The following is a 27,613-nucleotide window of genomic DNA, read 5'->3' as shown; positions in this document are numbered from 1 at the left end:
GAGCTGAGGTATCTATGTCCCAGGATTACGAGAGAAGTGAACAAGGTACATAGAAGCTTGCAAGAAATAGCTGACAAAAACGGGGTTGATATAGACAAGACGAAACACTTGAGCAGGAGCTACAGGTTGGATTTCGGGACCACAGATTTTGAACACATGAGGTCAGCAGGCATGAAGGCGCACCTTAGAGAATTGTTGCAGAGTGCACAAGTGTGGAGGTGCTTAGACAAATGGGAAAGCAGATGGGTAAAGAGAAAGGAAAAGAGGAAAGACAGTGTCCCAGAGCTCAACGAGAAAAGACCACAGAGTAGTGATGCAGTAACCATGTTACCAATGAGGGAGACAGCAGGGGGAAAATTAATACATGTACCATGGCACAGAAGCGACATTCAGTCTTTTACGGATGATTTTCCCAAACTGAGAGAGAAACCGATTGAATGGTATCAACAGACTGATAGGTTTGTGAAGCTTGCAAAATGTCTCTGGGAAGACCTGAACACTCTCTTTGAGATTGTGGTTCCGGCAGATTTGTGGGAGGATTGCAAAAGAGCTGTAGGTTGGCCGACAAGTGAACCAGAGAGAGACAGGGATACGGGTGCACCATCACCTATGGTGATGAGCCTGTACTATAAGGTGATTGAGCATTTGAAGACGAAGGTTGCCGCGAAAAATGTGGATTGGCAGAAGATCGATCGAACTGCCCAAGAGGCTAAAGAGTCGATTCATAGTTACTATGAGAGGTTGTTGAAGGCGTTCAAGAACTACAGTGGCACGGAAACAATAGAGGCGAAGGACATGCTTCATTTTGTGTTTAGATTTGTGGAAGGGCTGAGACCAGAGATAAGTCAGATGATAAAGTCGCATTTGATTTGTTGGCAGTCGAAACCTATTGATGAGGTGTTGAATTATGCGAAATACTGTAGCGACGAAATTGAAGTGAAACAGAAAAAGTTGAAAGAGAAAGTGATGATGATGCAGCTTAAAGCAGCTCAGACAGGTCTGCAAGGGTTGCAAGGGTTCCAACAACAGGTACCGCAACCGCAGCCGCAGTTGCAGGGAAATATGATGTTTCAGCCACAGGCGAGAGGCAGAGGCAGAGGAGGTTTTGTGAATAATGGTCTGGATTTGAACACTGTTGTGACTCCGAATGGTGTGCAGGCATTGAAAAAGGTGATGCCGTGTCACGTGTGCGGAATTGTCGGTCATTGGAAACGCGAGTGCCCGATGGTGGTGCAGGAAGGTGCAGGTGTTGGTCAGCAAAACAATGATGTCAATGCATTTCAGACAATGAGGGGACCGAAAATGAGAGGTCCAAACCCAAATTTTCAGACCATAAATCAGCTGCAGGGATTACAGCCCATGCAGCCGCAGCAGATGCAGATGCCCCGTATGCAGATGACGCAAATGCAGCCAATGCAACAGCAGTTTCCCATGGTACCTAATCAGCAAATGCAAATACCTTTGGCACCAATGAGTCAGCAGCAAGTGATGGTTCCTCCACAGGTCTCGGGTCAGGTAATGAATACAAATGGCACCGTACAACAGTTCCCATTACACAGTGAGAGTGGAATAAACAATGTATGGGAGAGTGAAAGTTCAGGAGAGGAAGGAGATTGTGTGCTTGCAGCATCCTTGGAAGTTGATCAAAAGGGTCCGTACGTGGAGGGAAGAGTAATGGGTCATCGTGTCTCATTTTTGGTTGACACAGGAGCCACACGTTCAACTGTTAAGAGCATTGAAGTACCAAATTTGCCACTCTCAGGGAGAACAGTTCAAGTGGTGGGAGTAGCAAACAGGCACCTGACAAACCCAATTACAGATCCGGTACCAGTCAGCATTGGTAACTATCAAGGGTTACATAAATTTGTGGTATGTGACTCAAGCCCGATAGCACTGTTAGGGAGAGACCTATTGTGCAAATTGGGTTGTTCGATTATGTGTTCGAACGATGGAATAAAAATTCAGACGAGCAGTGATGGGGAAGAAGAGGACAGTGTAGAGGGGGATGAGATGGAAACTGTCGATGAAGAGTATCCTCTGATTTGTCTTTTCCCGATGATAACTGAAGAAGATATTCCAGCTGGATTACGGGAAACAGTCGGAAAGGAAGTGTGGGATATGACAGGGAAAGAGGTGGGATTGATGAAAGGAGTGGAACCAGTGAAAGTGACTGTAAAGCCCAATGCAACCTTTCCCCAGACCCCACAATACCACATGGCACAAGACACCCTCATGAAAGTTGCCCAACTCATTGATGAATTTGTAAAGCAGGGAGTACTGAAAGAAGTGTTAAGCAGTCCATGTAATTCACCAATCATGGGACTAATAAAGCCGAGTGGAAAGGTCCGAATTGTACAGGACTTGAGGAAAATAAATGACATCATAATTAAATGTTGCCCTGTCGTACCAAATCCAGCTGTGATAATGTTTCAAGTCCCTTGCGATGCCGAGTGGTTCTCAGTCATCGACTTGTCACAAGCATTCTTTTCGGTGCCTCTTCAGGAGGACAGTCAATTTCTCTTTTGTTTCAAATTCTTAGACAGAGTGTACAGTTGGTGTCGAATTCCTCAAGGGTTTTCTGAGTCACCGTCAATATTCAATCAGATTCTAAAGAAAGACTTGGAAGCATTAGAATTGCCATTTGAGTCAACCCTAGTACAGTACATCGATGACTTACTGATTGCATCAAAGACAGAAAGTGGCTGCACAGCCGATACCATTGCTCTGTTGAACCATTTGGGAAGGAATGGACACAAGGTGTCTCCTTCCAAATTGCAGTTCTGTCAGAAGAAAGTGAAATACTTGGGTCACCAGATAGAGAAAGGGTCACGGAGAATAATGAAGGAAAGAATAACGAGTGTACTTCAAATGAGTCCACCAAAGACAAGGAGGGAGGTGAGGAAGTTTTTGGGAATGGTAAGCTACTGTCGTCAGTGGATTCCCAACTTCTCAACTCTAGCAAAGCCTTTACTGAAGCTGACCCAGAAGGATGCCTTGGATCAAATTGAGCTGAAAGGAGATGAGATGGATGCTTTTATCGAATTGAAAGAATGCATGTGCAGGGCTCCAGCTTTAGGTATGCCTGATTACACCAAGCCTTTCACATTGTTTTGTCATGAACGTGATGCATGTTCTTTGTCTGTCTTGACTCAAGCCCATGGTGGCATAAACAGACCAGTAGCGTATTTTTCAGCTACTTTGGATCCGGTCGCAGCAGCACTTCCAGGGTGTTTGCCCGCTGTAGCAGCAGTTGGTATCAGCCTCACTCAGAGTGAAGGAATAGTGATGGGACACCCAGTAACAGTCATGGTCCCTCACTCAGTTGAGATACTTTTGACCCGCTCCCGAACGCAACACATGACTGGAGCAAGACTCACAAGGTATGAAACGATAATTCTGGGCTCACCGAATGTGCAGCTGAAAAGGTGCACTACGCTGAATCCAGCAACCTTGCTTCCCGGTGAAAATGCTGAAGTTGAGAACGCTGAAGACGTCGAGCATGACTGCCTTCAGGTGACTGAATTTTGCACAAAACCTCGACCTGACATTAAGGATACTAAGCTCGATGAAAATGACCAAATTGTTTTCGTTGATGGTTCATGTCTAAGAGATGGGATGGGAATTTTGAAAGCAGGATATGCTGTATGTACTGTAACAGGTGTCTTGGAAGCGTCCTGGCTTCAAGGAGTCTATTCTGCACAAGTAGCAGAACTTGTAGCCCTTACAAGAGCATGTCAACTGTCTGCATTGATGAAAGTCACCATTTACACTGATAGTCAGTACGGGTTTGGAATTGTGCACGACTTTGGACAACTATGGTCACAGAGAGGTTTCCTGACTTCTTCAGGATCCCCAGTGAAAAACGGGGAGAGAATAAGGGAATTGTTACACGCCATTCAAATGCCAGCCGAAGTTGCAGTGGTAAAGTGTAGTGCTCATACAAAAGGACAGGACTATGTTTCTCTGGGAAATGCATATGCGGATCAAGTCGCAAGATTTTGTGCCTTGAACTGTATATTACTCAGAGATGAATGGAATTCGATAAGTGAACCAGAACTCGAACCAGCTGAAACATTTGCCTTGAAGGTCGTAGATACAATGGATGAACTAAAAGCGTTACAGAATAACGTCAGGGAGGATGAAAGAGATTCCTGGATTAAGTCACAATGTATAAAGAGACCAGATGAGTTATGGGTTTCAAATGAGGGAAAATTTGTTTTGCCAAATGGTCTCTTATCGCAGCTAGCGCGGTTCTATCATGGGCAGGCTCACCTAGGGAGAGATGCCATGATAAGATTGTTCAAAACTGATTGGTTTAACCCCAGATTTCGTCAAGCTGCAGAAGCAGTTTGCCATCGATGTGTCATTTGTCAGCAGATGAACCCAGGGAAGGGAACGGTTGTGAACGCGAGCCACATTGGTAGGGCGAGCGGCCCGTTTAGTAGAATGCAGATGGACTTCATTGAGATGCCTGTGCATGGAGGTCTGAAGTATGTGTTGGTGATTGTGTGCATTTTTAGTCACTGGATTGAGGCATACCCCACACGTAGAAATGACAGCCTTACAGTTGCAAAACTATTGTTGAGGGAGTTGATACCACGTTTTGGATTCCCGATCTCTTTAGAATCAGATAGGGGAAGTCACTTCAATAACGAGGTGATAAAGTTACTTTGCGCAGCGCTGAACATTGAGCAAAAACTGCATTGTAGCTATCGCCCTGAAGCCTCAGGACTGGTGGAACAAATGAATGGTACATTGAAATCAAGAATGGCGAAAATATGTGCATCGACAAATTTGAAATGGCCTGACGCATTGCCCTTGGTGTTAATGTCAATGAGAAACACCCCTGATAGAAAGACTGGATTGTCTCCGCACGAAATTCTCATGGGCAGGGCTATGAGACTTCCTGCAGTTCCCGCAAACGCGCTTTTGAATATTACAGATGATATGGTGTTAGACTACTGCAAAGGTCTGGCTGATGTGGTTCGCTCTTTCTCTCACCAGGTGGAAGCGACCACCTTGCCACCGATCCCAGGTCCAGGACACACACTGAAAGCAAGTGACTGGGTCGTGGTAAAGAAGCACGTGAGAAAGTCGTGTCTGGAACCCCGTTGGAAAGGCCCTTTCCAAGTGATCCTGACGACCACTACCGCTGTGAAGTGTGCGGGAGTTCCCAACTGGATTCACGCCAGTCACACAAAGAAAGTGTTGTGTCCCACAGATGAGGAAGTTGAAGCGCTGAAACTGCCAGTGCCTGATAAAACAGTGCTGAGCGCTGAGACAGAGCAAAACCGAACTGAAAGCGAACAGGCAGGAACAGAAGAGAGAGAAATATTCTCTGAGGACGAAACGACCGACTCACTTGGGGAAGACCAAGGAGAAACCTCAGACAGCGACGAAGCAGCTGAGGGTAACAAAGAGCCTGAAATAGCTGAGGGTAGCAAAGAGCCTGAAATAGCTGAAGGTGACAAAGAGCCTGAAGCAGCTGAAAGTGATAAAGAGTCTGAAGAAAGTAACGGTGACGAAGGGCTCGAAAGAGGTGAAAAAGCAGGAGAGCCTGATCAGAGGAGGGCTTTCCCAGAAGCAGACGATACAGAAAAAGAAAAAGAGAACGTGATTGATTCCCCAGAAGGAGGGGACAAGGCAGAACAGAACGAAACAGTTCAAGCTTCCACAGAAAAGATAGCAGGTCCATCAAATGGACACGGTGCAAAGAGGAGACTAAGTATATCACCAATAAAACAAAGGACTAAAGAAAATGTGAACGACGGAGAAAGGCCAAAAGTGAAAGAGAAAAGAAAGGAAGTGACTGTCGTGGTACCATCCTCAACTGAAGGAAAAGACTTGGCCAAAGAGGAAAGTACCAGTGAGGCAGAATCGAAAAGAGAAGCAAAATTGAAAAGGAAAAGGATACCAAACAGGAGATATTCCGGTCCAGAATGGGCATATGTAGTCAATGACGATTGGACTGACGAATTTGTATCTCTTAGCCTCGAGAACGAAGAAGAAGAGATACCAATAGAAAAGAAAAGTTTTATGGACACTGTTGATTGAAAGGGTGATAAATGACATTGCTTGCTACAATCTAACGTGATACAAACAACCAGCTGAGACATTGCTAAACCGGATAAGACACTTGCTGAACTGATAAAAGACTGAGTTATTGCAAAAGACTGAGTTATTGCCGAATTGAGACAAATGCTGCTAACCGATAAGTGACTGGCCTCTTGAAGAAAACTGTGTGAACATTGCGCTCGTTCAGCTTTGTAACTGAATTGCTAAATAGTTTCTTTATAGGTGCTTCTAGCTCTCTGATTCTATACAGATCATGGCTACACAAAACAGTAGAAAGAAATATTGTAAATATGCGTGTATAGGCTTGGTAATTGCATGTGTACTAATAATAATGGCAATCGTGCTTGGAATGCATGGTAAGGGTGAGAATGAGAAAATTGATGCTTCTACTTTTGCTCCTGTTACTGTCACTGAACTAACCGCATTGAGAAGACTAGAATTAGATGAGAGACACTTGCATGATAAGAAAGAACTCTCGTATAATGTTTTCTATCGCTTGCTAACAGAATATGTTGAGACTATGGATGCGAAAGATTGTTATGTGTGTACACAGATACCGACATCAGTAAAGGAAGGGGTGACTTATCACCACATGCCTCTTACATACGGGATTACATGTAGTATAGTAACTTCTAGATTTTATGGTCAAACTAACATACAGTATTTTTACTCAAATTATGATGTTACCTTTGCATATGTTCCTATAATAGCGCAGCTAAGCCAGATTGCTAAAGATTGGGATGCTAAAATAATGAGGGAATTTTTCGAGCCAATGCAACCTTTTGAAACGGCTCACGCTCATAGGGAAAACCTTACCTGCTCGCTCTCTGCAGTAGAAATAAGCTTTTTAGATCGCACAGATGATAGAAGGGCACAAATGAATGCGAAATTAGAAAAAGAGCTAAGTAAGAGGACTTCAGTAGATCATTATGATTTTGCCGCAATAAAGACACAAGGGAGAATAGCTTTAGATGCTTGGCATGTAGGGAAATTTTGTATATATCGAGGTGAATCTTATTATGATAACATTTTCGTAGGAGCGAGTGAGTGTAAACATACGTTTATCTTTAAGGCCAAATGGACATTCATGATGAACGGACTTGACCCTGTCATACCAGGTGTATATTACATTTGTGGGTATAATGCCTATTATCGTCTTCCGAAGGGATGGTGGGGAAGATGTTATTTGGGTATAGTGTTCCCAAAGGTTTATCAACTGGATGACCTATCGATGATTCCAAAGACATCTGGATCCCATCGTATCCAGAAAAGAGAGACCGCAGCTGCTGTGGTAGGAGATATATTTGGAGCCATGATTCCTTCATTGGGAGTTGTGTTGAATTCCATCAAAATAAGAAAGTTGTCTACTATAGTGGATAACATGTTGACAAAGTTTTCAGGTGCTATAATCCTGATAGATGCTGAGCTTGCAGCGGAAAGAGCTATGACTTGCCTTAGACATTCTTTTGGCAAAGGATGGCGGCGTTTGCAAAATGCTTGGTGCGCGCCACTGTTGCACGTATATTCCAGACAACAGTGTGAAAATTAAAACTATGCTTGCTAATCTAACAAAAGAGAGTGCAGACTTGAAGGAATTGAAAGAGCCAGGAGTGTGGGAGAAGGTTGGAAAAGGACTTGCTTCAGTGGGAAATTGGATTGGTGGAATTTGGAATGGAATATTACTAAAAATAATACAGGGAATATTAATAGTACTGATTTGTATATTTGGAATTTGGGGAATAAAAAGGGGAATAATAATGATTATGGAAAGAATTAAAAGAAGGAAGGAAGAGAAAATGATGAAAATAATGGCAGAAGAATATAAAGCGAAAACTAGGGGAACTAAAAGGAAAAGAGAACTGACAGAATTTTAATGGAATAAAATTTGTGGGAATAGTTTGTGTGACGACAAGTAGTCATCAGAGGAGGGATTGATGACGCAGAAATAAAGGGTTTACATTTATTAATGCTTAAACGTAGTGCTGCAATAATCAAGAGTGACTTTAACCGAACTAATAAAGATTGTACGGGGACAAAATGTGCCCTCAGAGTAGTTTGCCAACATTTATAAGCGTGCTTTATGTAACGTGATGTATTAGAAGTGCACTAATCCGACATAATCATAAACGTGTGCTATGATTTGCTTGTTTGAAATGTTTTAGCTTAGCATTACTTTAATGGAGGCTTCGGCCTAGTTGCCTTGTCTCACGGTTTAGATGCTCGTATTTTTCCAATGTGCTAATAAATGTGTATTTCTGCTTGAAGCTGTACTTTTCCACTGAGATCGTTCACATGCTTATCTTAAGGTTTCGTGCCAGCCTGGCATTTTTTCTCTTTGCTCCAAGGTCAATCTGCAGGTGCGGACAATGGAAGCTCTGAAAATGAGTTAATTGGTATAAAATGTTGCAACTTGCGTACCCGTCTCCAAGGATAATGTATGCTTAAGTAAAAGCTTGAGAACTGTTGTTTTTGATTGGATAATTTGAAGCCAACCTATGAACCCTCCAATGGAAGACCCTACTGGATTTGAACTGTTGTCTATTTAAACCAGGTGCACGAGAAGAAAGTAGCCATTGAAGCCATTATTGCCGTTACCCGCCATTTTGCAGCTAATATGGCCCACCTTGCTGCGACGCCATTTTGAGAGACTTTGATGCTTTCTCTAATCGAGAGAAAGAGACTTAAATGATTCTTACCCTAGAGATTTTAACTTTGATTTGTCCCTTTGCATGAAGTAGTAGTTTATCTTGCCGCCGTGAGGCAACTGCCCCGTCCACCCCTGCCCCTTTGCCCCGTCCCATGCTGATCGAGAAACGGTACCTGTGAGACGAAGACTTCCTTGAATGCTGATTGTAATTGGTAAATATGAAAGGAAATTGTACAATTGCATTGTGTTTCTTTTAGGTAACCAACTGCTGATTTTTGATAAGAGCCCTAGTTAGGAGTTTTTTCTAAATTAATGTTGCTAAATTGTTTTTGCATGAAGTCCCACATGCCGATGCTAATTTGGGGTTAGATGAGGATTCCTTTTGTTGCACGATGCAATTTGAGACCTTGTTATGCTGACTAAATGTATGCAATTAGCTCATTAAAGATTATAGTTTTAGTGATTTGCATTGCTATCATCGAATGCCTGGTTATTCAAATGCTGCATAGATTGCACCTGTTTCGTCGTTATGGACAGCTATTAATGTTCATTTACGTTTATCATTTGGTGTTGAGACACATCTATATTGTGCTAGCTTTGTTAATATAGGGAAATAAATTCATTAACTTTGAATAAACTGGTGTGGTTATTCATGACCGGAAGGTCATGGTTCGCCGAAATGTATTCTGGATTAATTGTTAAGTGTTATGTTGATCAGGGCATTGCTTACGTTCGTTATTGATTATTGATTTGATTAAATTGACTGATCTCGGGTGAAGAGAGTCCCACTTAGCCAAAAGATTCATCGGCCGAGAGAGAGCGTCCAAGTACAGGTAAATTATTAGTACGGAACGCTCTATCAGTACTGTCTCCCTCCCCGCAACCTTGACCATCACCCCATTCTGCCACAGGGCTAATTGCCTCTTTTGCAGATTAGCGATCCACCCTTGAAACCTACTATGCTTTGAATGGTTAGCGTGCCTAAAAATGGGACTATACATCCATCAGTACAATATTGAGGTTGGTAGCTGTTCTGAAGGAATCATTACATACTCATGATGTAACTGACGTACAGACCTATTAGTTCTGAATATATTCAATTCTTTATTTACATACATTTTTGTTTGTAATTTGATGTTAGAACATTTTACTTTGCTTGTATTCTGATCGCACGCAGCTAATCTCTATAGCTACTGTTCTATTCAATGTTGCTATAGGTCTGGACTCAGGCTGCAACGTTCCATGTTTCTAAATTAACGCAGGGCTACATGTTGCCTGCATGAGTTAGCATGCATCCACATAGCATCCGGAAGTGTGGCCGCATGATACAAACATGCACGTTCCCACTGACGTACTGGGGCGCGAAGAATCGTTGATGGCATGTAGAGCAGAGAAGCATTGCCTGAGGGCAATGCTTCTCTGCTTTACATGCCATCAACGCCTCTGTAATGCCCATAGGACACAATCCCTGCACTTGCACACAAGACACAGAGCCCTGGCACTACGCATCATAATCAGTACGATTGCAACGCCAGCATCATATCTGCAGTTTTAATAGAAACAACATTGCCCAGTCCCCACACATCTATACAGAACAAAAAGACATGAGGTCAGATATATTTTATAAATGTATTTTATTTTGTAATTAAAACCTGCATTTAACACATTTCTCCTGAAACACAAAGGACCTAAACACACATCCTTGAGCTGTGGCGGTGGGGAGGAGGTTGCCGTATATATGTCCACCAAAAGGGGCCCCAAACTAAAAGCTATATGAAGCTAACAATAGAAATACAAAGATATAAAAAAAAGTATGATTGTTTTTCACACCAGACGTTAAAACAGCAAACATAGAACCAGGGGTAGTGGGGACAGTTTCAAATAAATAACACAAAGCAAACACTGAGGGTAATTTAAATAAATGACCAAATGTTTCCAAAAGCAATGGTTTCGGTGCCTGAGAAGTGCTTGTTCGTTGGCCTCCTCAGATCTGAAGCTGACCAGAATTCCTCACGGTATTTCAGCATAGTCCTTGTCAATGCAGAAGGTGTCAGGAGTGTGTTCCAAAGGAACCCTAGGCTTTTAAGGCTATGAGTGATTCACGTTTCCAAATTTCACACAATGACTCCGTCCTATTTAGACCTCTGTACCTATGACAGTGTCAAACTTTTTACCCTATTAGACTATAGCATTCCTAAGCTTTCAATAGACTGAGCCCAGCACAGTCACAAAATATGCACATTCACCACCTCCACAGCCTCAAGTTTTCCATGCCAGTACCTCATTACGTTCTTATGCATTCCATACAATCAGTCCATCACGTTCCCAAACTTGCCACACATAAGGCCCATCATACATTAAGGAGCAGATTTAAGGAAAGTGCACCACTTAGCACCCCCTACTGCCACCATGTGTGCGCCGTATTTAAAAAACAGTGCACCATGGCGCAGAGTAGGGGGCAATAGTGTCATTTTTTGTGATGCTATTGATGTACTCTGCAGGAGTAGTGCCAAAATGCTGGTGCTACTCCTGCAGAGTACATAGGAGCCCATTGCAAATAATTGTATGCCCCCTTTTAACTCCTGCTCTGAGCAGGCGATAAAAGTGCCAAACCTCTTAGATTTCCTTGTGCCATTTTTTTCAGCCCCCCCTAACAGGGGAACGCCCCCCTCCTTGTATACATTATGCCTGGCTCAGGCATAATGTGGCGTAAGGGTTTACAAAGTGGGGCGATGCAAGCACTGCACCACTTTGTAAATATAGCACGTGGGAAATGCCACCTTAACACCACATTACAGGCCACAAATGTGGCGCAAAGTGGAGCAAGGGGCTTATAAATATGCCCCTAAATATTTTCCAAACTTGTTACAATTAACACAATACATTGCATATATTTTGAAATGAGTGAACCCCATTCCTATTCTGAATTTTCATCACAAAGTTCACATGCATGCAGAAGGACGCTGAAAAGTGTATAGCTGCCCAGATTCAGAAAACTAGCCCACTGAAAATGTTAGGTGAATGCCTTCTGTGCACTGTTCTAATCCAAAGGTGCTGCCCTTCGTTTATGTGCGACATACTCTGGATCCTGAATGATTGAATACCCATGTTGTGTACGTGCCCATGTTCAATCTCTCTGCAACATACCAAAGTACAGGGCATCATGCTTTCCTTTTACAAAGAACCGATGAAAAGTCACTGAACTGGAAGTGAAATGCCACAGAGAGAACAGACATCAGCAGCCTGGTAGTATAGCTTGCCAACCTCTACCACTGCTGTTGCACTCCAAGCACGGCAAAAGAAGGGGCGAACACTTATGCTGCACATTAACCTGGAACTCAGCACTCACTCACGGTTGTTGTTCGCCAACAGTCCTAGCTCCTATTTTTTCTTCCTTAAGATATCTCTTAATGACTAATTTGCCGTTTTATCATCGCACTAGCACCTTGTGAACTTCTTTTTTTTGTAGATGCTTGTTGGTTTTTATACAGTCAGGGGCATATTTATACTCTGTTTGCGCCGAATGTGCCTCAAAAATTTTGACGCACAATCGGCGCAAACCCCGCCCCATATTTATACTTTGACGTCCGACCCCGCGGGCGTCAAAATTCCACCATGTGCGTCATTTTTTTCAAGGGGGAACCAGCCTTGCGTTAATTATATGCAAGGTAGGCGTTCCCTTCCAAAAAATGACTTTAAGGCCTGTGCCCCATATTTATACTCTGACGTCATTTTGACGCACAGGAGGGGGTGGGCCTTAAAAAACGACTCACAGCCTGATGGGCGCCGTTTTTTAACGCCTGGGTCAGGGCAGGCGTTAAGGGACCTGTGGGCTCAGAAGGAGCCCAGAGGTGCCCTCCCCTGCCCCCAGGGACACCCCCTGCCACCCTTGCCCACCCCAGGAGGACACCCAAGGATGGAGGGACCCATCCCAGGGAAGTAAAGGTAAGTTCGGGTAAGTATTTTTTTCAGATTTTTTTTGTGGCATAGGGGGGCCTGATGTGGGCCCCCCTACATGCCACTATGCCCAATGAGCATGCCCAGGGGACATAAGTCCCCTGGGCATGGCCATTGGGCAAGGGGGCATGACTCCTGTCTTTGCTAAGACAGGAGTCATGTCAATGGAGGTTGGGCGTCAAAAAAAATGGCGCAAATCCGGTTTGAGGCCTGAATTTTGCCTCAGACCTGACTTGCCCCATTTTTTGACGCACAACCCCCATTTTCCCATACGCCGGCGCTGCCTGGTGTGAGTCATTTTATTTGGCGCACACCAGTCCGCAGCACCTGCTAACGTCATTCCATAAATAAGGCGCCCGCATGGCGCGTTGGAATGGCGTTAGCCGGCGGTAAAATTTTTGAAGCACAACTGCGTTGGCGCAGTTGTGCGTCAAAAAGTATAAATATGGGCCTCAGTGTGCGTCACCCACTCATTTGTCATGGTGGTGTGAAGCAATTTTGACGACTACTGTTTTTACAAATAATTAGCTGGTACATTTTTTGCATGGGCTTTCATGAGATATTTCCTTCATAAGTGTTGTTTTGATTTAGGAGCTATTTATGTGCAGAAAAGCTGCTGGTTTTACTTTTTGCTGTTTGATAAAAGTGTAATAGTTTTGGTTTTGTCTAACCACATACAATAAAGATTTGATTTAACCTGGAGCCCATCTGCAATAACCCATAGCTTTACTTACATGAGCTATATGACTGCAACACACCGAGTGCAGTCTGGTGCTAGGGTGGGCAATGGGGTGCCATCCTAATCAGCAGCATCTGGAAGACGTGGACCAACTGATTGGCTAGCAGCCACTTTGTGCCTCCAGCCAGTCTGCTTTAGCGCTGGTGGTGCCCAGTGTGATAATCTTTGTTTGTGCTCCCCATAACATTCTCTGTGCATCACTCACTACCACTTTCCAATGGTGCGCCTCATTTCTTCATAGCCCTACTTATTTATTTAATTTCCTCTATAGTACTACTCTTCCCAAAGTAGTGGCAGTGTGCTTTACAGCACGCACACATATAAAGGGACAATAAATCAAAGGTGTATAAATCAACATACAGAAAAGGTTATATAAGACAATGAAGGCTTCAAGGTGCAGAAGTTTCATAACATCCTTACTTGGAGGCATTTTATGATGAGTGCTTGGTCTGGAGAAACAAAACAAGTCAGGCCATAACACGGTCGTTGGTATTGTCTGCACTGATTAGAATGCGCTACTGTCCGAAGGAACCCTTTTTAGCAACCTTAGAATAAGGAACGTTTATAAAAATAAACAATGTTTGCAGTTTGCAAGCAGCTTCTTGATGCCTGTTTATAGAAAAAGGTGCTAAATTGGAAGAATTGTAAGTTATGAACTGCATGTAACAAAAGGATCTATCTTACAAAAGCAGTAACTGGGCTACCTACTTAAAATACAAATCCGTGCCCTGCATGATGTACACTAAGCTTTGCAGCAGGCACACAAACCCCCTGGGCTACTTTTACAATCCCTACGCTACTTTGAGTCAAAACTGTGACCAGACAAATATTTATGGTTTTCCAGTAATGACATATCAGGAATGCACCAAAATATGTGGGTGGATGAATGGGAAAACCCATGCTTTACCCATGGAATGCCTTTCCAGGGCAGAGTAATGCAATGCAGTGATTTGCGCTGTGTTGTGTTACTTTAAATTTATCAAGCCACACAAGTCCACGCAATGTGGCCTTGAAGGCCTGATAAATCTCATTTGAGTTGCATCACTCTTGCACCCCATTGCGTGGCACAAAGGCGATGCAACTCTTTAATAAATGTGACTCTACAACTATTCCAAAAACCCTGGTGAAGAAGCTAAAATATATGAGATCCAGAAATAAATGGTTTCCAGATCAAGAAAATGTTGATACATTCCCCTGACTGACTAGAACATCACAAATCTACTACTGTTTCCCTGTTGATCTGATCTGGCCTTAGTGTGTCTGGATCCACCCATTCCCAGTTGCTTCGATCCAGCCATGTGCTTAGAGATCAGGGTCTTCCAGTCCGGGTCTTAGAGGCTTAGAGGTTTGATGTTTTCTAATCTGCCCTTAGATTCCTCACTCATTGCAATCCTGACATCTGCCTCCATGCCCCTCTAAACTTAATTCTATCTGTCAGCGGCTGCCAACTCTGTTTTTTGTGTACAATTGTTGTCAACCCTTTCCTCCTCCTACCTGGAGTCATGATGCCTAGGCCTGCTCAATTCTGTTTTCAGTATCTTTCATTTAATGTTCTATCTACTCTAGGAGTGCCCACTTTGAACCTGTGCACCAATCAAATTTTAGCTCTGTATTCTGTAGATGAGTGACACTTTTCTCATATCCCAGGAAGAGAGACAGAACCTTAAAACCTGTACTAGACATCCCATTTGAAAAGCCAAGTGTGTGGTGAAATGAATGCACATCCATTGTCCTATTGTACTTTGTACACCCTTACAAGTAACTTTATTTTTCTCAAGCTTCTGACACATCAGTTGCCTTTCTTGTTTGCAAAAGGCAGACATAATCAATGAAGTAAATAAACTATTTGACTTGACTGTACTGTTTGGTTTCCCTTATTCCTACCAAATCTGAAATAGCATTTCCAACTACGGATATCTGAATGTGCTTCTCCATGCCGTGACTTTTTTCCAAAAGAGAGATAGCCTGCCCTCCATGCTACTCAGTGTTTCCATCGAGCTGTGGTGATGCGTCTTCTAAAATTGTGTCTAATGACAGCTATTTATACAGAAGAATCATCTAATGTGCTCCCACCCGACAAATTGAGAAATTGACCCAGACTATTAAGAACAGGTGGATTTTATCTGCCTCATCTTCTTATCATCCAATATTTCATTTGGTCTCCCACTGCAGAATACGCCTTTTATGCCAGCACCTTAATACCTCGTTAACCAAGACCACTACGACACCATGTGGCCAGCACAGCCTCCCATCTCAGCACACTTCTATGCACTCATAAGTCACCTCAGAACACTTAAAGTGGAAAGGGTGGCACCATACCGCTCAACCTAGGCCTGCTCAGGTTTACTACAATAACCTGTATTGCAACTCCATGAGTCTCCAAATCTGGCTCTTTGAACTTCCCATAAAAACCCCTATCCTAGCACTGCATGCAGAGTTCCTCGTTTTACCCTATTTGATTCCACAGAGTGAACTGTCTTACCAGGTCTTCAGAACAATGCCCTCATTCCACTCCAGAGGGATTCACAGCCCGTTCGCAGGCTGCATGGTTGTGACTTTGCAAGTTATACACATAGTACAATAATCTCAGGTTTCACAAAACAGGAGTACAACATTCCCAAGCCTTGAACACTATAAAAAGACCATGAATAAGAAGGCCTCCTTTTTGATTTCGAATTCCCAGTAACAGGCCAGGTTTCTTTTTTGTTATTTTCCATGCAAAGATATCAAATTACTTTGTGCAGGTTTGAAATGATGACCGTGAGTCAAAGTTATCCCATTTTTTTTCCCTTGGCTATGATACAAGGTTTTATGAAAGGAGTCTGTTACTTTCTTCATCTCTGGATATGTAGTAATACCTACACCGCTGGAACCTGAGGGTGGTCTATGCTGTTTTTAGGACTGAGGGTTGGTGACAAAGTTTGCACAGTTCTATTCCTTACAATCAGTCATTTGCTAGAAGTGTGAGGGTTAGCGATGGGGATGGTACTGAATAAATACGAGCTGTTTGGGTAGAGGCCCTAGGTCTGGGAAGTGTCTTGATCCTTGTGCTCCTCTTTGGGTGATTCATTCAGTTCCATGCCTTTTATTAAGGGTGAGAAGCGTGGAGAAGACGTTTGTGGCAGATATGTCGATTTTTCACCTGAAGGTTAGAATGGTGAGTGGTGCCTTTGGCCTAGTCACAATGTATATATATGATGTGACTCTAAATGTGAGGAAAAGGAGTGCTTCCACTACGATAATATGGTGTGGAAACTAAGGCCCATATTTATACTTTTGTTTCGCCGCATTTGCGTCACCTTTTGATACAAAATCGGGGCAAACTTACAAAATACAATTATATTTAGTAAGTTTGCGCCACTTTTGCGTCAAAAAGTGATGCAAATGCGGCGCAAAAAAAGTATAAATATGGGCCTAATTTGTTAATGATCAGAGCCCATCCTTCAGCGCAGACATTCTGGCTTGCATCCAACAAGTTGGCTTTGTAAGTTAGGGATACAGGCACATCTTTGTGGGGCAGATAGGAAGCTTTGTGGGGTTGTTCGGTTAGTGGCTCCGTCTGCATAGTGTTGCATTTAGAACCTCCAAGTTACTTATAGAAAGAAATCAACCTGTGATTGAGTTATTTTGTTTGGAGGCTTGTGTGTAGTGAGGGGAGTTGTTTCTTCAGCTCAGTAGTAGAGTTCTTACTTTTGAGCCTCAGAAGTGGATATTTGATCTGTTTGTGAGCTCAGTGACAAGATTATCATTTAAGAGATTGAGGTTGGAAGCCATTGAGTGGTTGAGTCTCCCGCGAGGAATCAAATGAGTGACATATTTGCATTGTTATAACACTAAGGAGGCAGTTTGTTCGACTAGGCAAACTAGTTTAAGAGTTTGCATTAGAAAATGTTTACAAAGATCCAGTGCAACGGTTCGTTTAAGTAACTTACAATTATCCAGAGATCAGCCCTAGAGAAGAAAGGATGGAGGGCCCAGTATAGTGTGTGCAGATATTTGAGCTTTGGGGATGCTGGGATTGAGAACACCACTGAACGTGTACATTCGAAGAGCTGAAGCGTGTGACATCTCAACCATCTCGGGGTACTACATTTTTGAGTCCTTTTTAACAGGGAAGTCAAAACCAGGAGTCGTTTAGCAATTATACTTATCTCTGCTTCCATTGCAGCAGCATAAAATGTCCATCTAGTTCTACACTCACTATCAGACTATTTCAGGTGGCATCCAGCCTGCTCTCCCTGAGGAATGTCTCTGCTGTCATAATGGTGCCATTGCTTGGAAAATAGTTTTCATGTCGATGTCACTGATCAGCCTCTTCATGCTCCGCCTTCTCTTGAATTGTGAACCCTTGAATATGAGTGAGTCATCCTGCCCTTTAGGGTAGTCCTTTCACAGCTCATACAGCTTTGTGATTCTCCATTTCAGAAGGAGAAGGTGTCACAATGATCACTTCTCATGTGAGTGCTCTCGGTGGTCACTGTGTTTGGAGGGGTGATTGGGTGATGGAGCCTGAGATTGTCGACCTGCGGTTGGTAGATTGTGAGTGATGGAAGTTCCTCCAGGAATCATTCCCTCCACAGCAGTAGGAATCGTACCTGGTGTGACTCCTACCACACCAGGAGGGTACCTACAGGCAAAGAGAAAAGCACAAGTGTTAATTTCAGTTAGCACTCCGGTCTTTCTGTGAGGTAGTTTTTTAGCTGGTGTGATCCAAAGGGGATAAGAATCTTCCTGTCTGTAGCCAGTGGAGACTGTGTTAAAACCCCTGACTAGAGACGAGGAGTCCTAACTTACATCTCACACCAATGTTAGGTTATCTGGTAATGTATTCAGTTCCCATGTTTATGGACATGGAAATTCATCATTCAGCAATCAAACTACACAAGTTTACAAACTCCTTCCTCCCCTATGAACATGTATGCATGTCTGTACATGTGTTTGTCACCCTATAGTATCCCATCTCCTCGTCCTTTCCTGCTTGGATGACATTTGCCAAGCAGGAAACCACATCAGACAGGAGACTATATGCATTATATCAAGCCCAGCGAGTGAAAAAAGAGTGGTGTCATCAAAAACAAGCTGACATGGAGGTTTTCAAGTTTTTAGCTACTGGTCTTACTAGGGATCACAGAAAAAGCGTGTAGTCAAGTATCAAAAAGTGCCTTTACCACTCTAGGATGGCACATCAGGGTTCCAAGGGGTAATAAAATGAAATCTCAGAAGACCTTGCATCTCCAAAAGCTGGCAAGTGTTTATGGGCATCTGCGTTGTGGCTAGCAGGCAGAGACTCTGCACACCTTCCCTGTGATGGACACTAAAGAGAATAATCAAAATCTTAAACTAATGGATGACAGTACAACAAAGAAAGTATTGTCTCCTGAGGAAACTGAAGACCCTTGACCTTAATCTGGAGGTGATTGTTCAATTTGTTCACTCTGTTCATAATAAACAATTTCTAGTCCCCGGTATTTATCGTCTAGGTTCCTGCCAAGTGGTAAGATTTAAAAAAAAATCGTAATTTCCGACACTGAGGATGACTTGAGTTGTAGATTCATAAATATGTATACTGATTTTGAAGTTGCACACAGGTGCGTGAGCACCTCTGCTGCTGGTAACGCTGTTTTAGCCTTCATTCTGGCATCCAAACGGTAGTGCTGAAGGGAACCTAGCCTCGAGGTAACATGGTTATTTGTCTTCAGTCTCAGATGAACCATAAACCCCAACCATGCACAGAAACCAATATGCAAATACCAACCCCATTTTTAATAAAGCCCAACAGAACTACAGTCATCCATTCATGCAAACCATCATAAGTGCACATAAATCAGCAGCTATACATATCCTTTTACATGAGGGGGTCACTGTTATTTGCATCGTGAGGTACCATGTGATGTCCACTAAGGGGAACATTAGTGATGAACTCATAGGAGTCTCATGGTAGCATGAGTGATGGCTCTCACAGGAGCACTGGATGACATATAAATCAAAAAGACAAATACACAGTTCCACTAAAGGAAATGGGATCCTATATATCCACAGTCCCTGGGAATCTAACTAATTGGAACGAAAGCCCTCACTCACCTATCGGTGGCATGCTTCATCATAGGGCTAAGCTCCACGTCAGGCCAGCACTGCAATGCCTGACGGGCCCCACAGGGGGCTGTTTGCCGGGGATCTTTTATCAAAAAAGGTGAATATAAGCCGGTCAATGCGTGGTGTATGTAGGATTGGTAAACAGATACTGCTAAAAATGACTAGAGGTAAACAATTTTATTACAATGTCTAACCTCTGTCATGATTAAAAACAAATCTTGGGGGGAGAAGCAAGATAAGGTCTTATCTCCCCTACAAAAGAAAAATATCACCAACTGTTATCAAGTCTCTCGATCATAGAGTGTGGTGTGTATGGGAATGAGATTCCCTATACTAATATATAATCAAGGTCAACATGTTTCTCGCTATTTAGTCTGTACGATCTATTGCGATTCTTCAGGACCTAATAACCTACCTAATCCTAAAGTCAAATATACCCATAATAGGGAGATCTTCAAAGAGAAGGAACCCTCCTCATACTAGTGGATGGTCCCCATCAGGTAAGGTATCAAGCTAGTGTGGTCCAATATAATTTGAAGGCTCCACACGGTTGGCAACTCAACCTGCCCCGGGCTTGATCCTCCCGGAAGATCTGGATGACATACAGATCAGCGGCATTGTGCTGTGTGCATTAAGACTATACAGACTGATGTATAGCGAGTGTACAGGGTGCTGCATGATGTGGGTTGCAGTGCGATTGACGAAACGTGGAACACATTGATTAGCTTAACATCTCGTGTGACATCTTCAGCCAGTTGTGGGTTGTGGCTCGCATCATTTTCCATGTTTGGATATAAAGGTTAAAACAAACAATCCCAAAACGTAAAGTTCTGAAGGCTAAAATGTTGCAAATGTCTCAAGTTGTCACATAAGACATGAACCTTCAGGCAGCAATACACACTGAGTGATAAATATAAGGCAAAATAAGAAACTCTCCTCTCTGATCTAGGCAATTTGACTTATTTTTATTTTATTTTCTCTGCTTTTGGTGGTGGGCCTCACTCTAAACTACAGAACCAATGTTGTGTTTTATATGCTGACTCTTCTCATAGACTGTATAATTTGAATCAAACCGATGTAACAAAAAACAATGGAAGTAGGCATGCAGTCCTTATGTAATAAATAGTTTGGCATGGGTTTGCCCTTCCTTGCAAGAAATAGGCCCCATGCTGTACTTCTTTAGAATGGGGCAGTAGTTACCTAGTCAAGCAAAGGCACTGAGAGGCATAAAGATACCAAATCATAGCAAATGCGTTTTAGGCAATAATAGAATAATTTGACTTTGGGTCTCAGCATCAAGGTTCCTAAGTTGGCAGTAATGAAAGACGTGAAATCTTGAAAAATATATTAAATGTATACTCAAAATCATGTGATAGGTACGGTTTGCAATGAACTTGCGCTCATATTGTAGTTATGATACATTGTGGTACGGTTGTAGTGGTATGTTGGGATATGGCAGTTTGGAGACCTTGATCACTGACCTTGCCTCTTTGCGGTGTTAGATCTCTCAGCAGCCTTTGAAACACTGACCATCAAGCAGCATCACTATTCTCTCCTCCTGCATGGCCATAAAAGACAAAGTTCTAGAATGGTCCTCCTCATTCTCTGGAGACCAACAATTATTTGTCTAAATTGACCTTCTAGATGCCCACACCAACCAGTCAATAGTGCTGCTCCTGGGAGTTTCTCCTAGGGAACATCCACCAATAGACTTATGATGTCAAACAGGACCTCAGATATCACCTGTCAACCATCTCCATTGTCTTTCCCTCACCCAACCCGGATATCAAGAACATATGTAACACTTTGTTGTGTAGCCATTTTAGCTATAGTTTTATACACGTTATTTTAGCAAAACTAAGTCTGCCGCTGTGCACTTTAACCTAGATATATTTTATTCAGCTTTGTTATATTATTTTAACAATAGCCACATTTGCGGTCTTGTTTTATTTTCTCTATCTAGCTCTTCTTCGCCTAGGTCAGCACTGCGTTCTTAAACAACACATTTCTTTCACTCTGTGCTTTTCTCAAGGCTGCAGTAAGATAGGTTGCCGGCAAAAGTGGTATGCTTTGTCTCCAATGCTCATAGAACCAATATACACTCTTACATGGGGATCCTTTCTCCGAACATCAGCTGTTTTTTTATATAAACACTACTTTGACCCATGTACGTTAGAAGGAGATTCCAGCCAGATGACCTCAATTGTATGCTGATTGCTGAGTGCTTCACTGCAGCTGCTTACGTAAACTAGAGGCCTCTTGCTCAGGTTTGAGGGATGATGTCTTCCCAGGGGAACTTGAAGGGCAGAATTAGAGCTTAACATGCTGTGCTCTAACATAGCCTAGGTAGGAACTATTCTTCACGATTTTAGTGACAATATGGTAGCGTTATGTTTATGTTTGACTCTCCTTGTCACATTTTTTATCTTGTTGGACTTCTTCGTCCTAGTTATTACAATACATGCTTTATTATCTAAGCTGCAGTTACTTCAATAAAACCTTATTGAACTATATTCTCCCTCTGACTGTCCTTGCATATGTGAGACTAATGTAATTGAGATAAACGGATGAGATCTGAGTGACCACGATTTCCCTGAGGAGTTATTTGTGTCATGCACCCGGTTGCCCAATCATCCCTGCTCTTGGGTGGAGATGAGGCACTACTAGTTACCCGGAACAAAACCCGGATTAGGCCAACAGGTGTCACGTGATGCAGGATTAGACTCAGTCTCCCACAGTACAAGTGATTCTGCCGCACAAATCCAGTAGTCTCATTAGGATAATGAGAACCAATGCGACACATTCATCCTATGAAAACAGTTTACAATTCTCACTCACAACTCCTTTCACTAACACATTCAGTTATGACTCACAGCCATGGACCACAGAGGCTGCATCCCACAATGGGTTAGCTATGCTTGGCTTCAACACCGACAGCAAACGGTGATTCAAAATCACACATCACAAAGGCAACATAGACAGCCTAGTTCCAGATGCCCACCTGGGCAATGGAACACCCTATCTACTCGCACCAGACTTTCAAGCTGCATCAAAGCTCTAGTATTGTCACACCTGACCGTGGCAAAGTATAACTCTCAGACATCACAAAATGATTTATGGCTCCTCTCAAAGTTATCCTCGATGCTGCCGCTCTACAAAAAGGACAGTAAAGGTTGGATATCATCTCCTTACAACTGATCAAATTGCACTGGCTCTCCCCCCAGCTTAGATTGGAGTTGAATCAAACTGTGTTATCCACAAGGCCATCATCACAGTCACCAGCCTGCTTCTTCGACAGACTCACTCTCTAGTGTTCACTGCAGTTCCAGGGACAAAGGGGGTGATTCTGACCCCGGCGGTTCCTTACCGCCGGGGCCAGGGTCGGCGGGAGCACCGCCAACAGGCTGGCGGTGCCCCGCAGGGCATTCTGACCGCTGCGGTTTTGCCGCGGTCAGAAGTGGAAAACCGGCGGTCTCCCGCCGGTTTTCCGCTGCCCTGGGAATCCCCCATGGCGGCGCAGCTTGCTGCGCCGCCATGGGGGATTCTGACAGCCCATACCGCCATCCTGAACAGGATGGCGGTATGGGTTGTCGTGGGGCCCCTGGGGGCCCCTGCAGTGCCGATGCCAATGGCATGGGCACTGCAGGGACCCCCGTAAGAGGGCCCCACTTTGTATTTCAGTGTCTGCATTGCAGACACTGAAATACGCGACGGGTGCCACTGCACCCGTCGCACCTTCCCACTCCGCCGGCTCAATTCTGAGCCGGCGTCCTAGTGGGAAGGGTTTTTGCACTGGGCTGGCGGGCGGCTTTTTGGCGGTCACCCGCCAGCCCAGTGCAAAAGCCAAAATACCCTCAGCGGTCTTGCGACCGCGGAGCGGTATTTTGGAGGGGGGAAGTCTGGCGGGCGGCCTCCGCCGCCCGCCAGACTTAGAATGACCCCCAAAGTGTTGCTAAAGGTGGTATGTTAAAATGTGAATGAGCTTAGACTTGGAGGCAAACCTGGTGACCCTGAATTCCAAGACTTTGAAAACCACATTCGCTTCAAGTCAGTTTATAAAATAAATCCAGGTGTGCGCGGCTTCAGCCCCTACTAAATATGACAGCTCCAGTGACCTTGTGCTAATCACCTGCCTCACCGTGACTCTAGCACTCACACTTCTGCACCTTCCAAATTATATTTAATTGGCCAACTGTATCTCCATGGTGTACCTGTTTTATATTTTTCTCATTGTGTTGGACACTGCCCTCTGACTTTTCAAACTAGGTTTTCCCTATGTCAATACCCAAAATAAAAATAAAACATAATGATAGGTGAGGAAAGATGCCTGAAATGCCAATCACCCTCACCCATAAGCCCACGACATACACTTCCTCGGGGAGCACAGCGAGGAGTGCTTGTTTCAACTCCCTGATTATACTGCTGATTGCGGTGATTTGCTATTTTTTTCTCCCTCAAGAGCACATTTTGGGCAGGACTGTAGCAAAGGATGTGGAGGAGATTGGAACAGGCTGACAGAGGATGCAGTGTGTGGTCCAGGTGAGCTATGGGGAGCACCAGCTCTGATGGAGTGGGTTCTGTAATGTTCTAAAAGACTCTGACACAGATGCAGTTGATGTGGGATTTGTTACAGTGACAGTTGACCAAACTGATGATGTGTGGTCAGTGTTACTGTCATAGACCAACACAGGGAGGGTGGACTTTGTGCCTGGACAGTAAGACAAAGGTGTGATGTAGTACATGCTGCTCTGAAGGTCAGACACGTGTAGCATGATATGTACCAGACGGCACGGATAGTGGTCGAAATTACTATGACACAGGTTCGGTGTACTTTAATCACCTTTCTCTTCTTTAGGAATATGATTCCAGAAGATTTTTTTAAATTAATTAGATCAATTGTCTAACTGTACATTATTATGAAATAAGAACAAATATTTTAATTTCAGCCAAAATAGCAATTGGGAAACGGTGCATTTAAGAGAAAACCCTATGACTAACTCCAATTAACACAGTTAATTGAAAAGCAGTATTTAAAGGGTTACAGAGGAATAAAATCATCAGAGGAATTTATTTGTAATCTTTTTTAGAGGTGAAAGAAATCTTTCTCTGAAACTGGCCAAGGTATCGTAAAAAACAGTGCATTGGTGACATATGTGCTATCATGGGTGTAAAGCTGAAGGTCTGGTGGCTGCATCTGCCAATATCTGACAAAGGCGCCAGTTTTAATTTAGGCAACCCCTTAAACCTCAGAGCTCCTATTCGCTACTTTGAAGCCACGCAACCCAAGAAAAGGAATCAAATTTCCCTGCAAAGGAAGTAAGACGGCGACTGTGCAACGGCAAATAGTGTTCGACTGGCCTGAGTGCCTCAGTCTGCAAGTTGATGCAATGGTTGTTGTTTCTCAGCATCCCCTCCCACTTTTACGCAAAGACAAACTGTACCCTTTTACACACCCCAACTAAAACATTAGGGACCCTAGTGGGGGTCTAGGGACATGTGGAAACTTAAAATATGTATCTCCGAGCATGTTTAAACGCGGTGCATCTGTTAAATGGCATTGCCACTAGACATGTGAAAAACTGTATATATTTTATTGGAAATGTGAATTTTGACATTTTCTGTTTTTTGTTATATGGAACCTGGAAATACATCTTATTGTTTTTATTTTTTAAGCAGGAGCACAACATTTATACAGTTTTTAAAACGTTTAGCTGCTGATGATACACTTTGGGAATATGGCAAATGTTAAATTGTTGGTAAGATCTCTCAGAATTCAGTGAGATAAAGATATGGGGGAAAATGGATTAGGGCCAGAAAGCCAAAATAGCATCCCGTAAATTAGTTAGTATCTGTCTGACGACGATTAATCCAATTTCAAATCCTGCATATATATTATTATTCCCGAGTAACAGTAGAACTCAGAAGGATCTAATTGTGACTTCTTCCATATCATATGGTCATGCATTCATATCAGCAGATAGTGGCAAGCAACATAAGTCACTCTCACACAGGCACTAAAATGCCCCATGGAACTATCATTGAAAGTTGTACTATTGGGAAGAAAGGGTATTTGGGTAACATGCGCCACATGCATTAAATAATGGAAGTAGGATACCTGCTAGCGAGAAGAGACATTGCCACTACTGGCTGAGCCGCATTAACACCCCATCGACCTCTGAATGGCACAAAGGCATGGCCCATTTAGGGGAAAAGGTGTATCAGAGCAGAGGATGCCCGGATACACATGAAAATATCTCGGGACTCTGGATGGCACATTCCAGACCGGAACTGGCAAAATCAGCTCATTAACTGCTCACACCTGGAGGTTGGGGTGAGGGGGTGTGAGGGTGATGAAGGAATACTGCTAAACCTATGACTTTGAATAGAGGAAATCAATAAGACATCTAAAATATTCTACACAATCAATACACCTGATTGAGAGGAGTTTGTCTTTCCATAACAAGTATAAAGGCTTTTTCGATATTAGGCCCACATTATCTTTTTTGGCATTTACGAAGCCACGCAAAGCCACTTTGTATGGCTTTGTGTGGTTTTTTAAATGCAAAATTATGCAATGCAGTGTTCTGCACTGCCTTATGTCACTTTGCTTCAGATAGGCGCTACATTGGTGGAGCATGGGCGTGTCCTTTCATCTACTCTTGTATTTTGATGCAAACCCAGATTTACACAGACTTGTAAAAATGGGTTTGCACCAAAATGGTGTACCTAACCAACAGAGTTGTTACGAGGCGAAATATTTTTATTTCACCTAGTTACTTCCTCTTTTCATGTAAGAACAATGGGGCATATTTATAAGAAACTGGTGCATCAGTGTGATGTGCCAGTGTTCTTGCATTGCTCCTGCCCCACCTAACGACACCATGGCGCACGTTAGGCCAATAGCGTTTACATTTTTGACCCAATTGTGGCACTAGCATAAAAAATGTTGACGCTAGTTTAGCAAAGTGCAAGGAGGCCCATTGATTAAAATGGGTGCGTCACTTTAGTTAAAAATGATGCCAAACATGGTGCAGTGAAATCTTGTAGATATCACTGCGCCGTTTTTGCGTGCCTCCTAACGCTGGAACATTACATTATGGCTGATGCAAGAAAAATGTGGTGCATGGGGTTGCAAAGTGGTACAATGCATGCATTGTGCCACTTTGTAAATATGGCGCTGTGAAAATTGCCTCCTTGAGCCACATTAGCGTAAAACATTTATGCTAGTGTGGCGCAAGGAGGCACTAGGGCCTTGTAAATCTGGCCCTATGTCTCTAGGGATTGTTCTTTGCAGGAAGGTATGTATCCTTTCCTGCGCAAAAACGATCCTGCCCTTAACGCATGTACCATTGCACCCTGATCCTGCCCTTAACGCATGCACCCTGGCACCATGGTGCAAGGGTGCCTGCATTGGCGCCTTGCAGCACACACAGCACCAGCGCTGGAGGAGAGCAGAAGTGCGCCATATCTTTGTAGGTATGGCGCAATTCTCTTCTCTCCCTTTTATGCAATGTAGTGCCGCAAGTTGCCTTGCTGTGTTTCGTTGCTTGAAAGAAAAGTAAATCTGCCCTTTGGAACTTAAGTGCAGGTAGAACAAGCTGCGCAAAACTCACAAACTGTCATTAACAAACACCACACAGGGGGCAATCAAACCAGAGTAGACAGGCGTAAAATCATCACCAGCAAGTATCTGGCAAAGAATGTACACAGGATGGATTTAATAAACCAACATAGGAGGCAATCAATGAATAGCGAACTCTGTGCAGTCAATCAAGCATGCAGGGTGCATCTAATAAGCAGCAGAAAAGATGTAATGAATAAACCGCACAAAGGATGCAATGAATGAGCCGCACAAAGGGTACATTTAATGAACCGCACGCAGAATGCAATTAATCAAACGCACACAGCATGCAATTAATGAACAGCAGATAGGAACAATTCATAGAAAGTGTCAGGAAACCATCAAATAACTGCACGCCTAATAAATCATAGGGCAAACCACAATTCAGTGCATCATTAATAAACGGCAAAGGGCTAAGATGCTATCACCAAACCACAAACAGGTATGTGAGGCAGTGAAAAGATGTCACACAGCACACAAA

General features: G+C 43.3%; 1 protein-coding gene across 2 annotated transcripts in view; it reads right to left on the bottom strand.

The window, feature by feature from the left end:
• Positions 1-10,349: 10,349 nt before the first annotated feature.
• Positions 10,350-27,613, bottom strand: part of CTBP2 (C-terminal binding protein 2) — a 135,292-nt gene continuing 118,028 nt past the window's right edge. The window contains exon 9 of one of the 2 annotated variants that reach the window (XM_069239118.1): positions 10,350-18,045. In XM_069239118.1, coding sequence (XP_069095219.1) covers positions 17,865-18,045 — 181 coding nt within the window. In that variant the 3' untranslated portion in view covers positions 10,350-17,864. The remainder of the gene's footprint in view (positions 18,046-27,613) is intronic. The other variant, XM_069239119.1, reaches the window with a different exon arrangement.

The sequence above is a fragment of the Pleurodeles waltl genome, chromosome 6 (assembly GCF_031143425.1).
Source record: "Pleurodeles waltl isolate 20211129_DDA chromosome 6, aPleWal1.hap1.20221129, whole genome shotgun sequence".
NCBI lineage: Eukaryota > Metazoa > Chordata > Amphibia > Caudata > Salamandridae > Pleurodeles > Pleurodeles waltl.
Note: the sequence above shows the minus strand (reverse complement) of the source record. Positions and strands in the feature narration are given on the sequence as shown.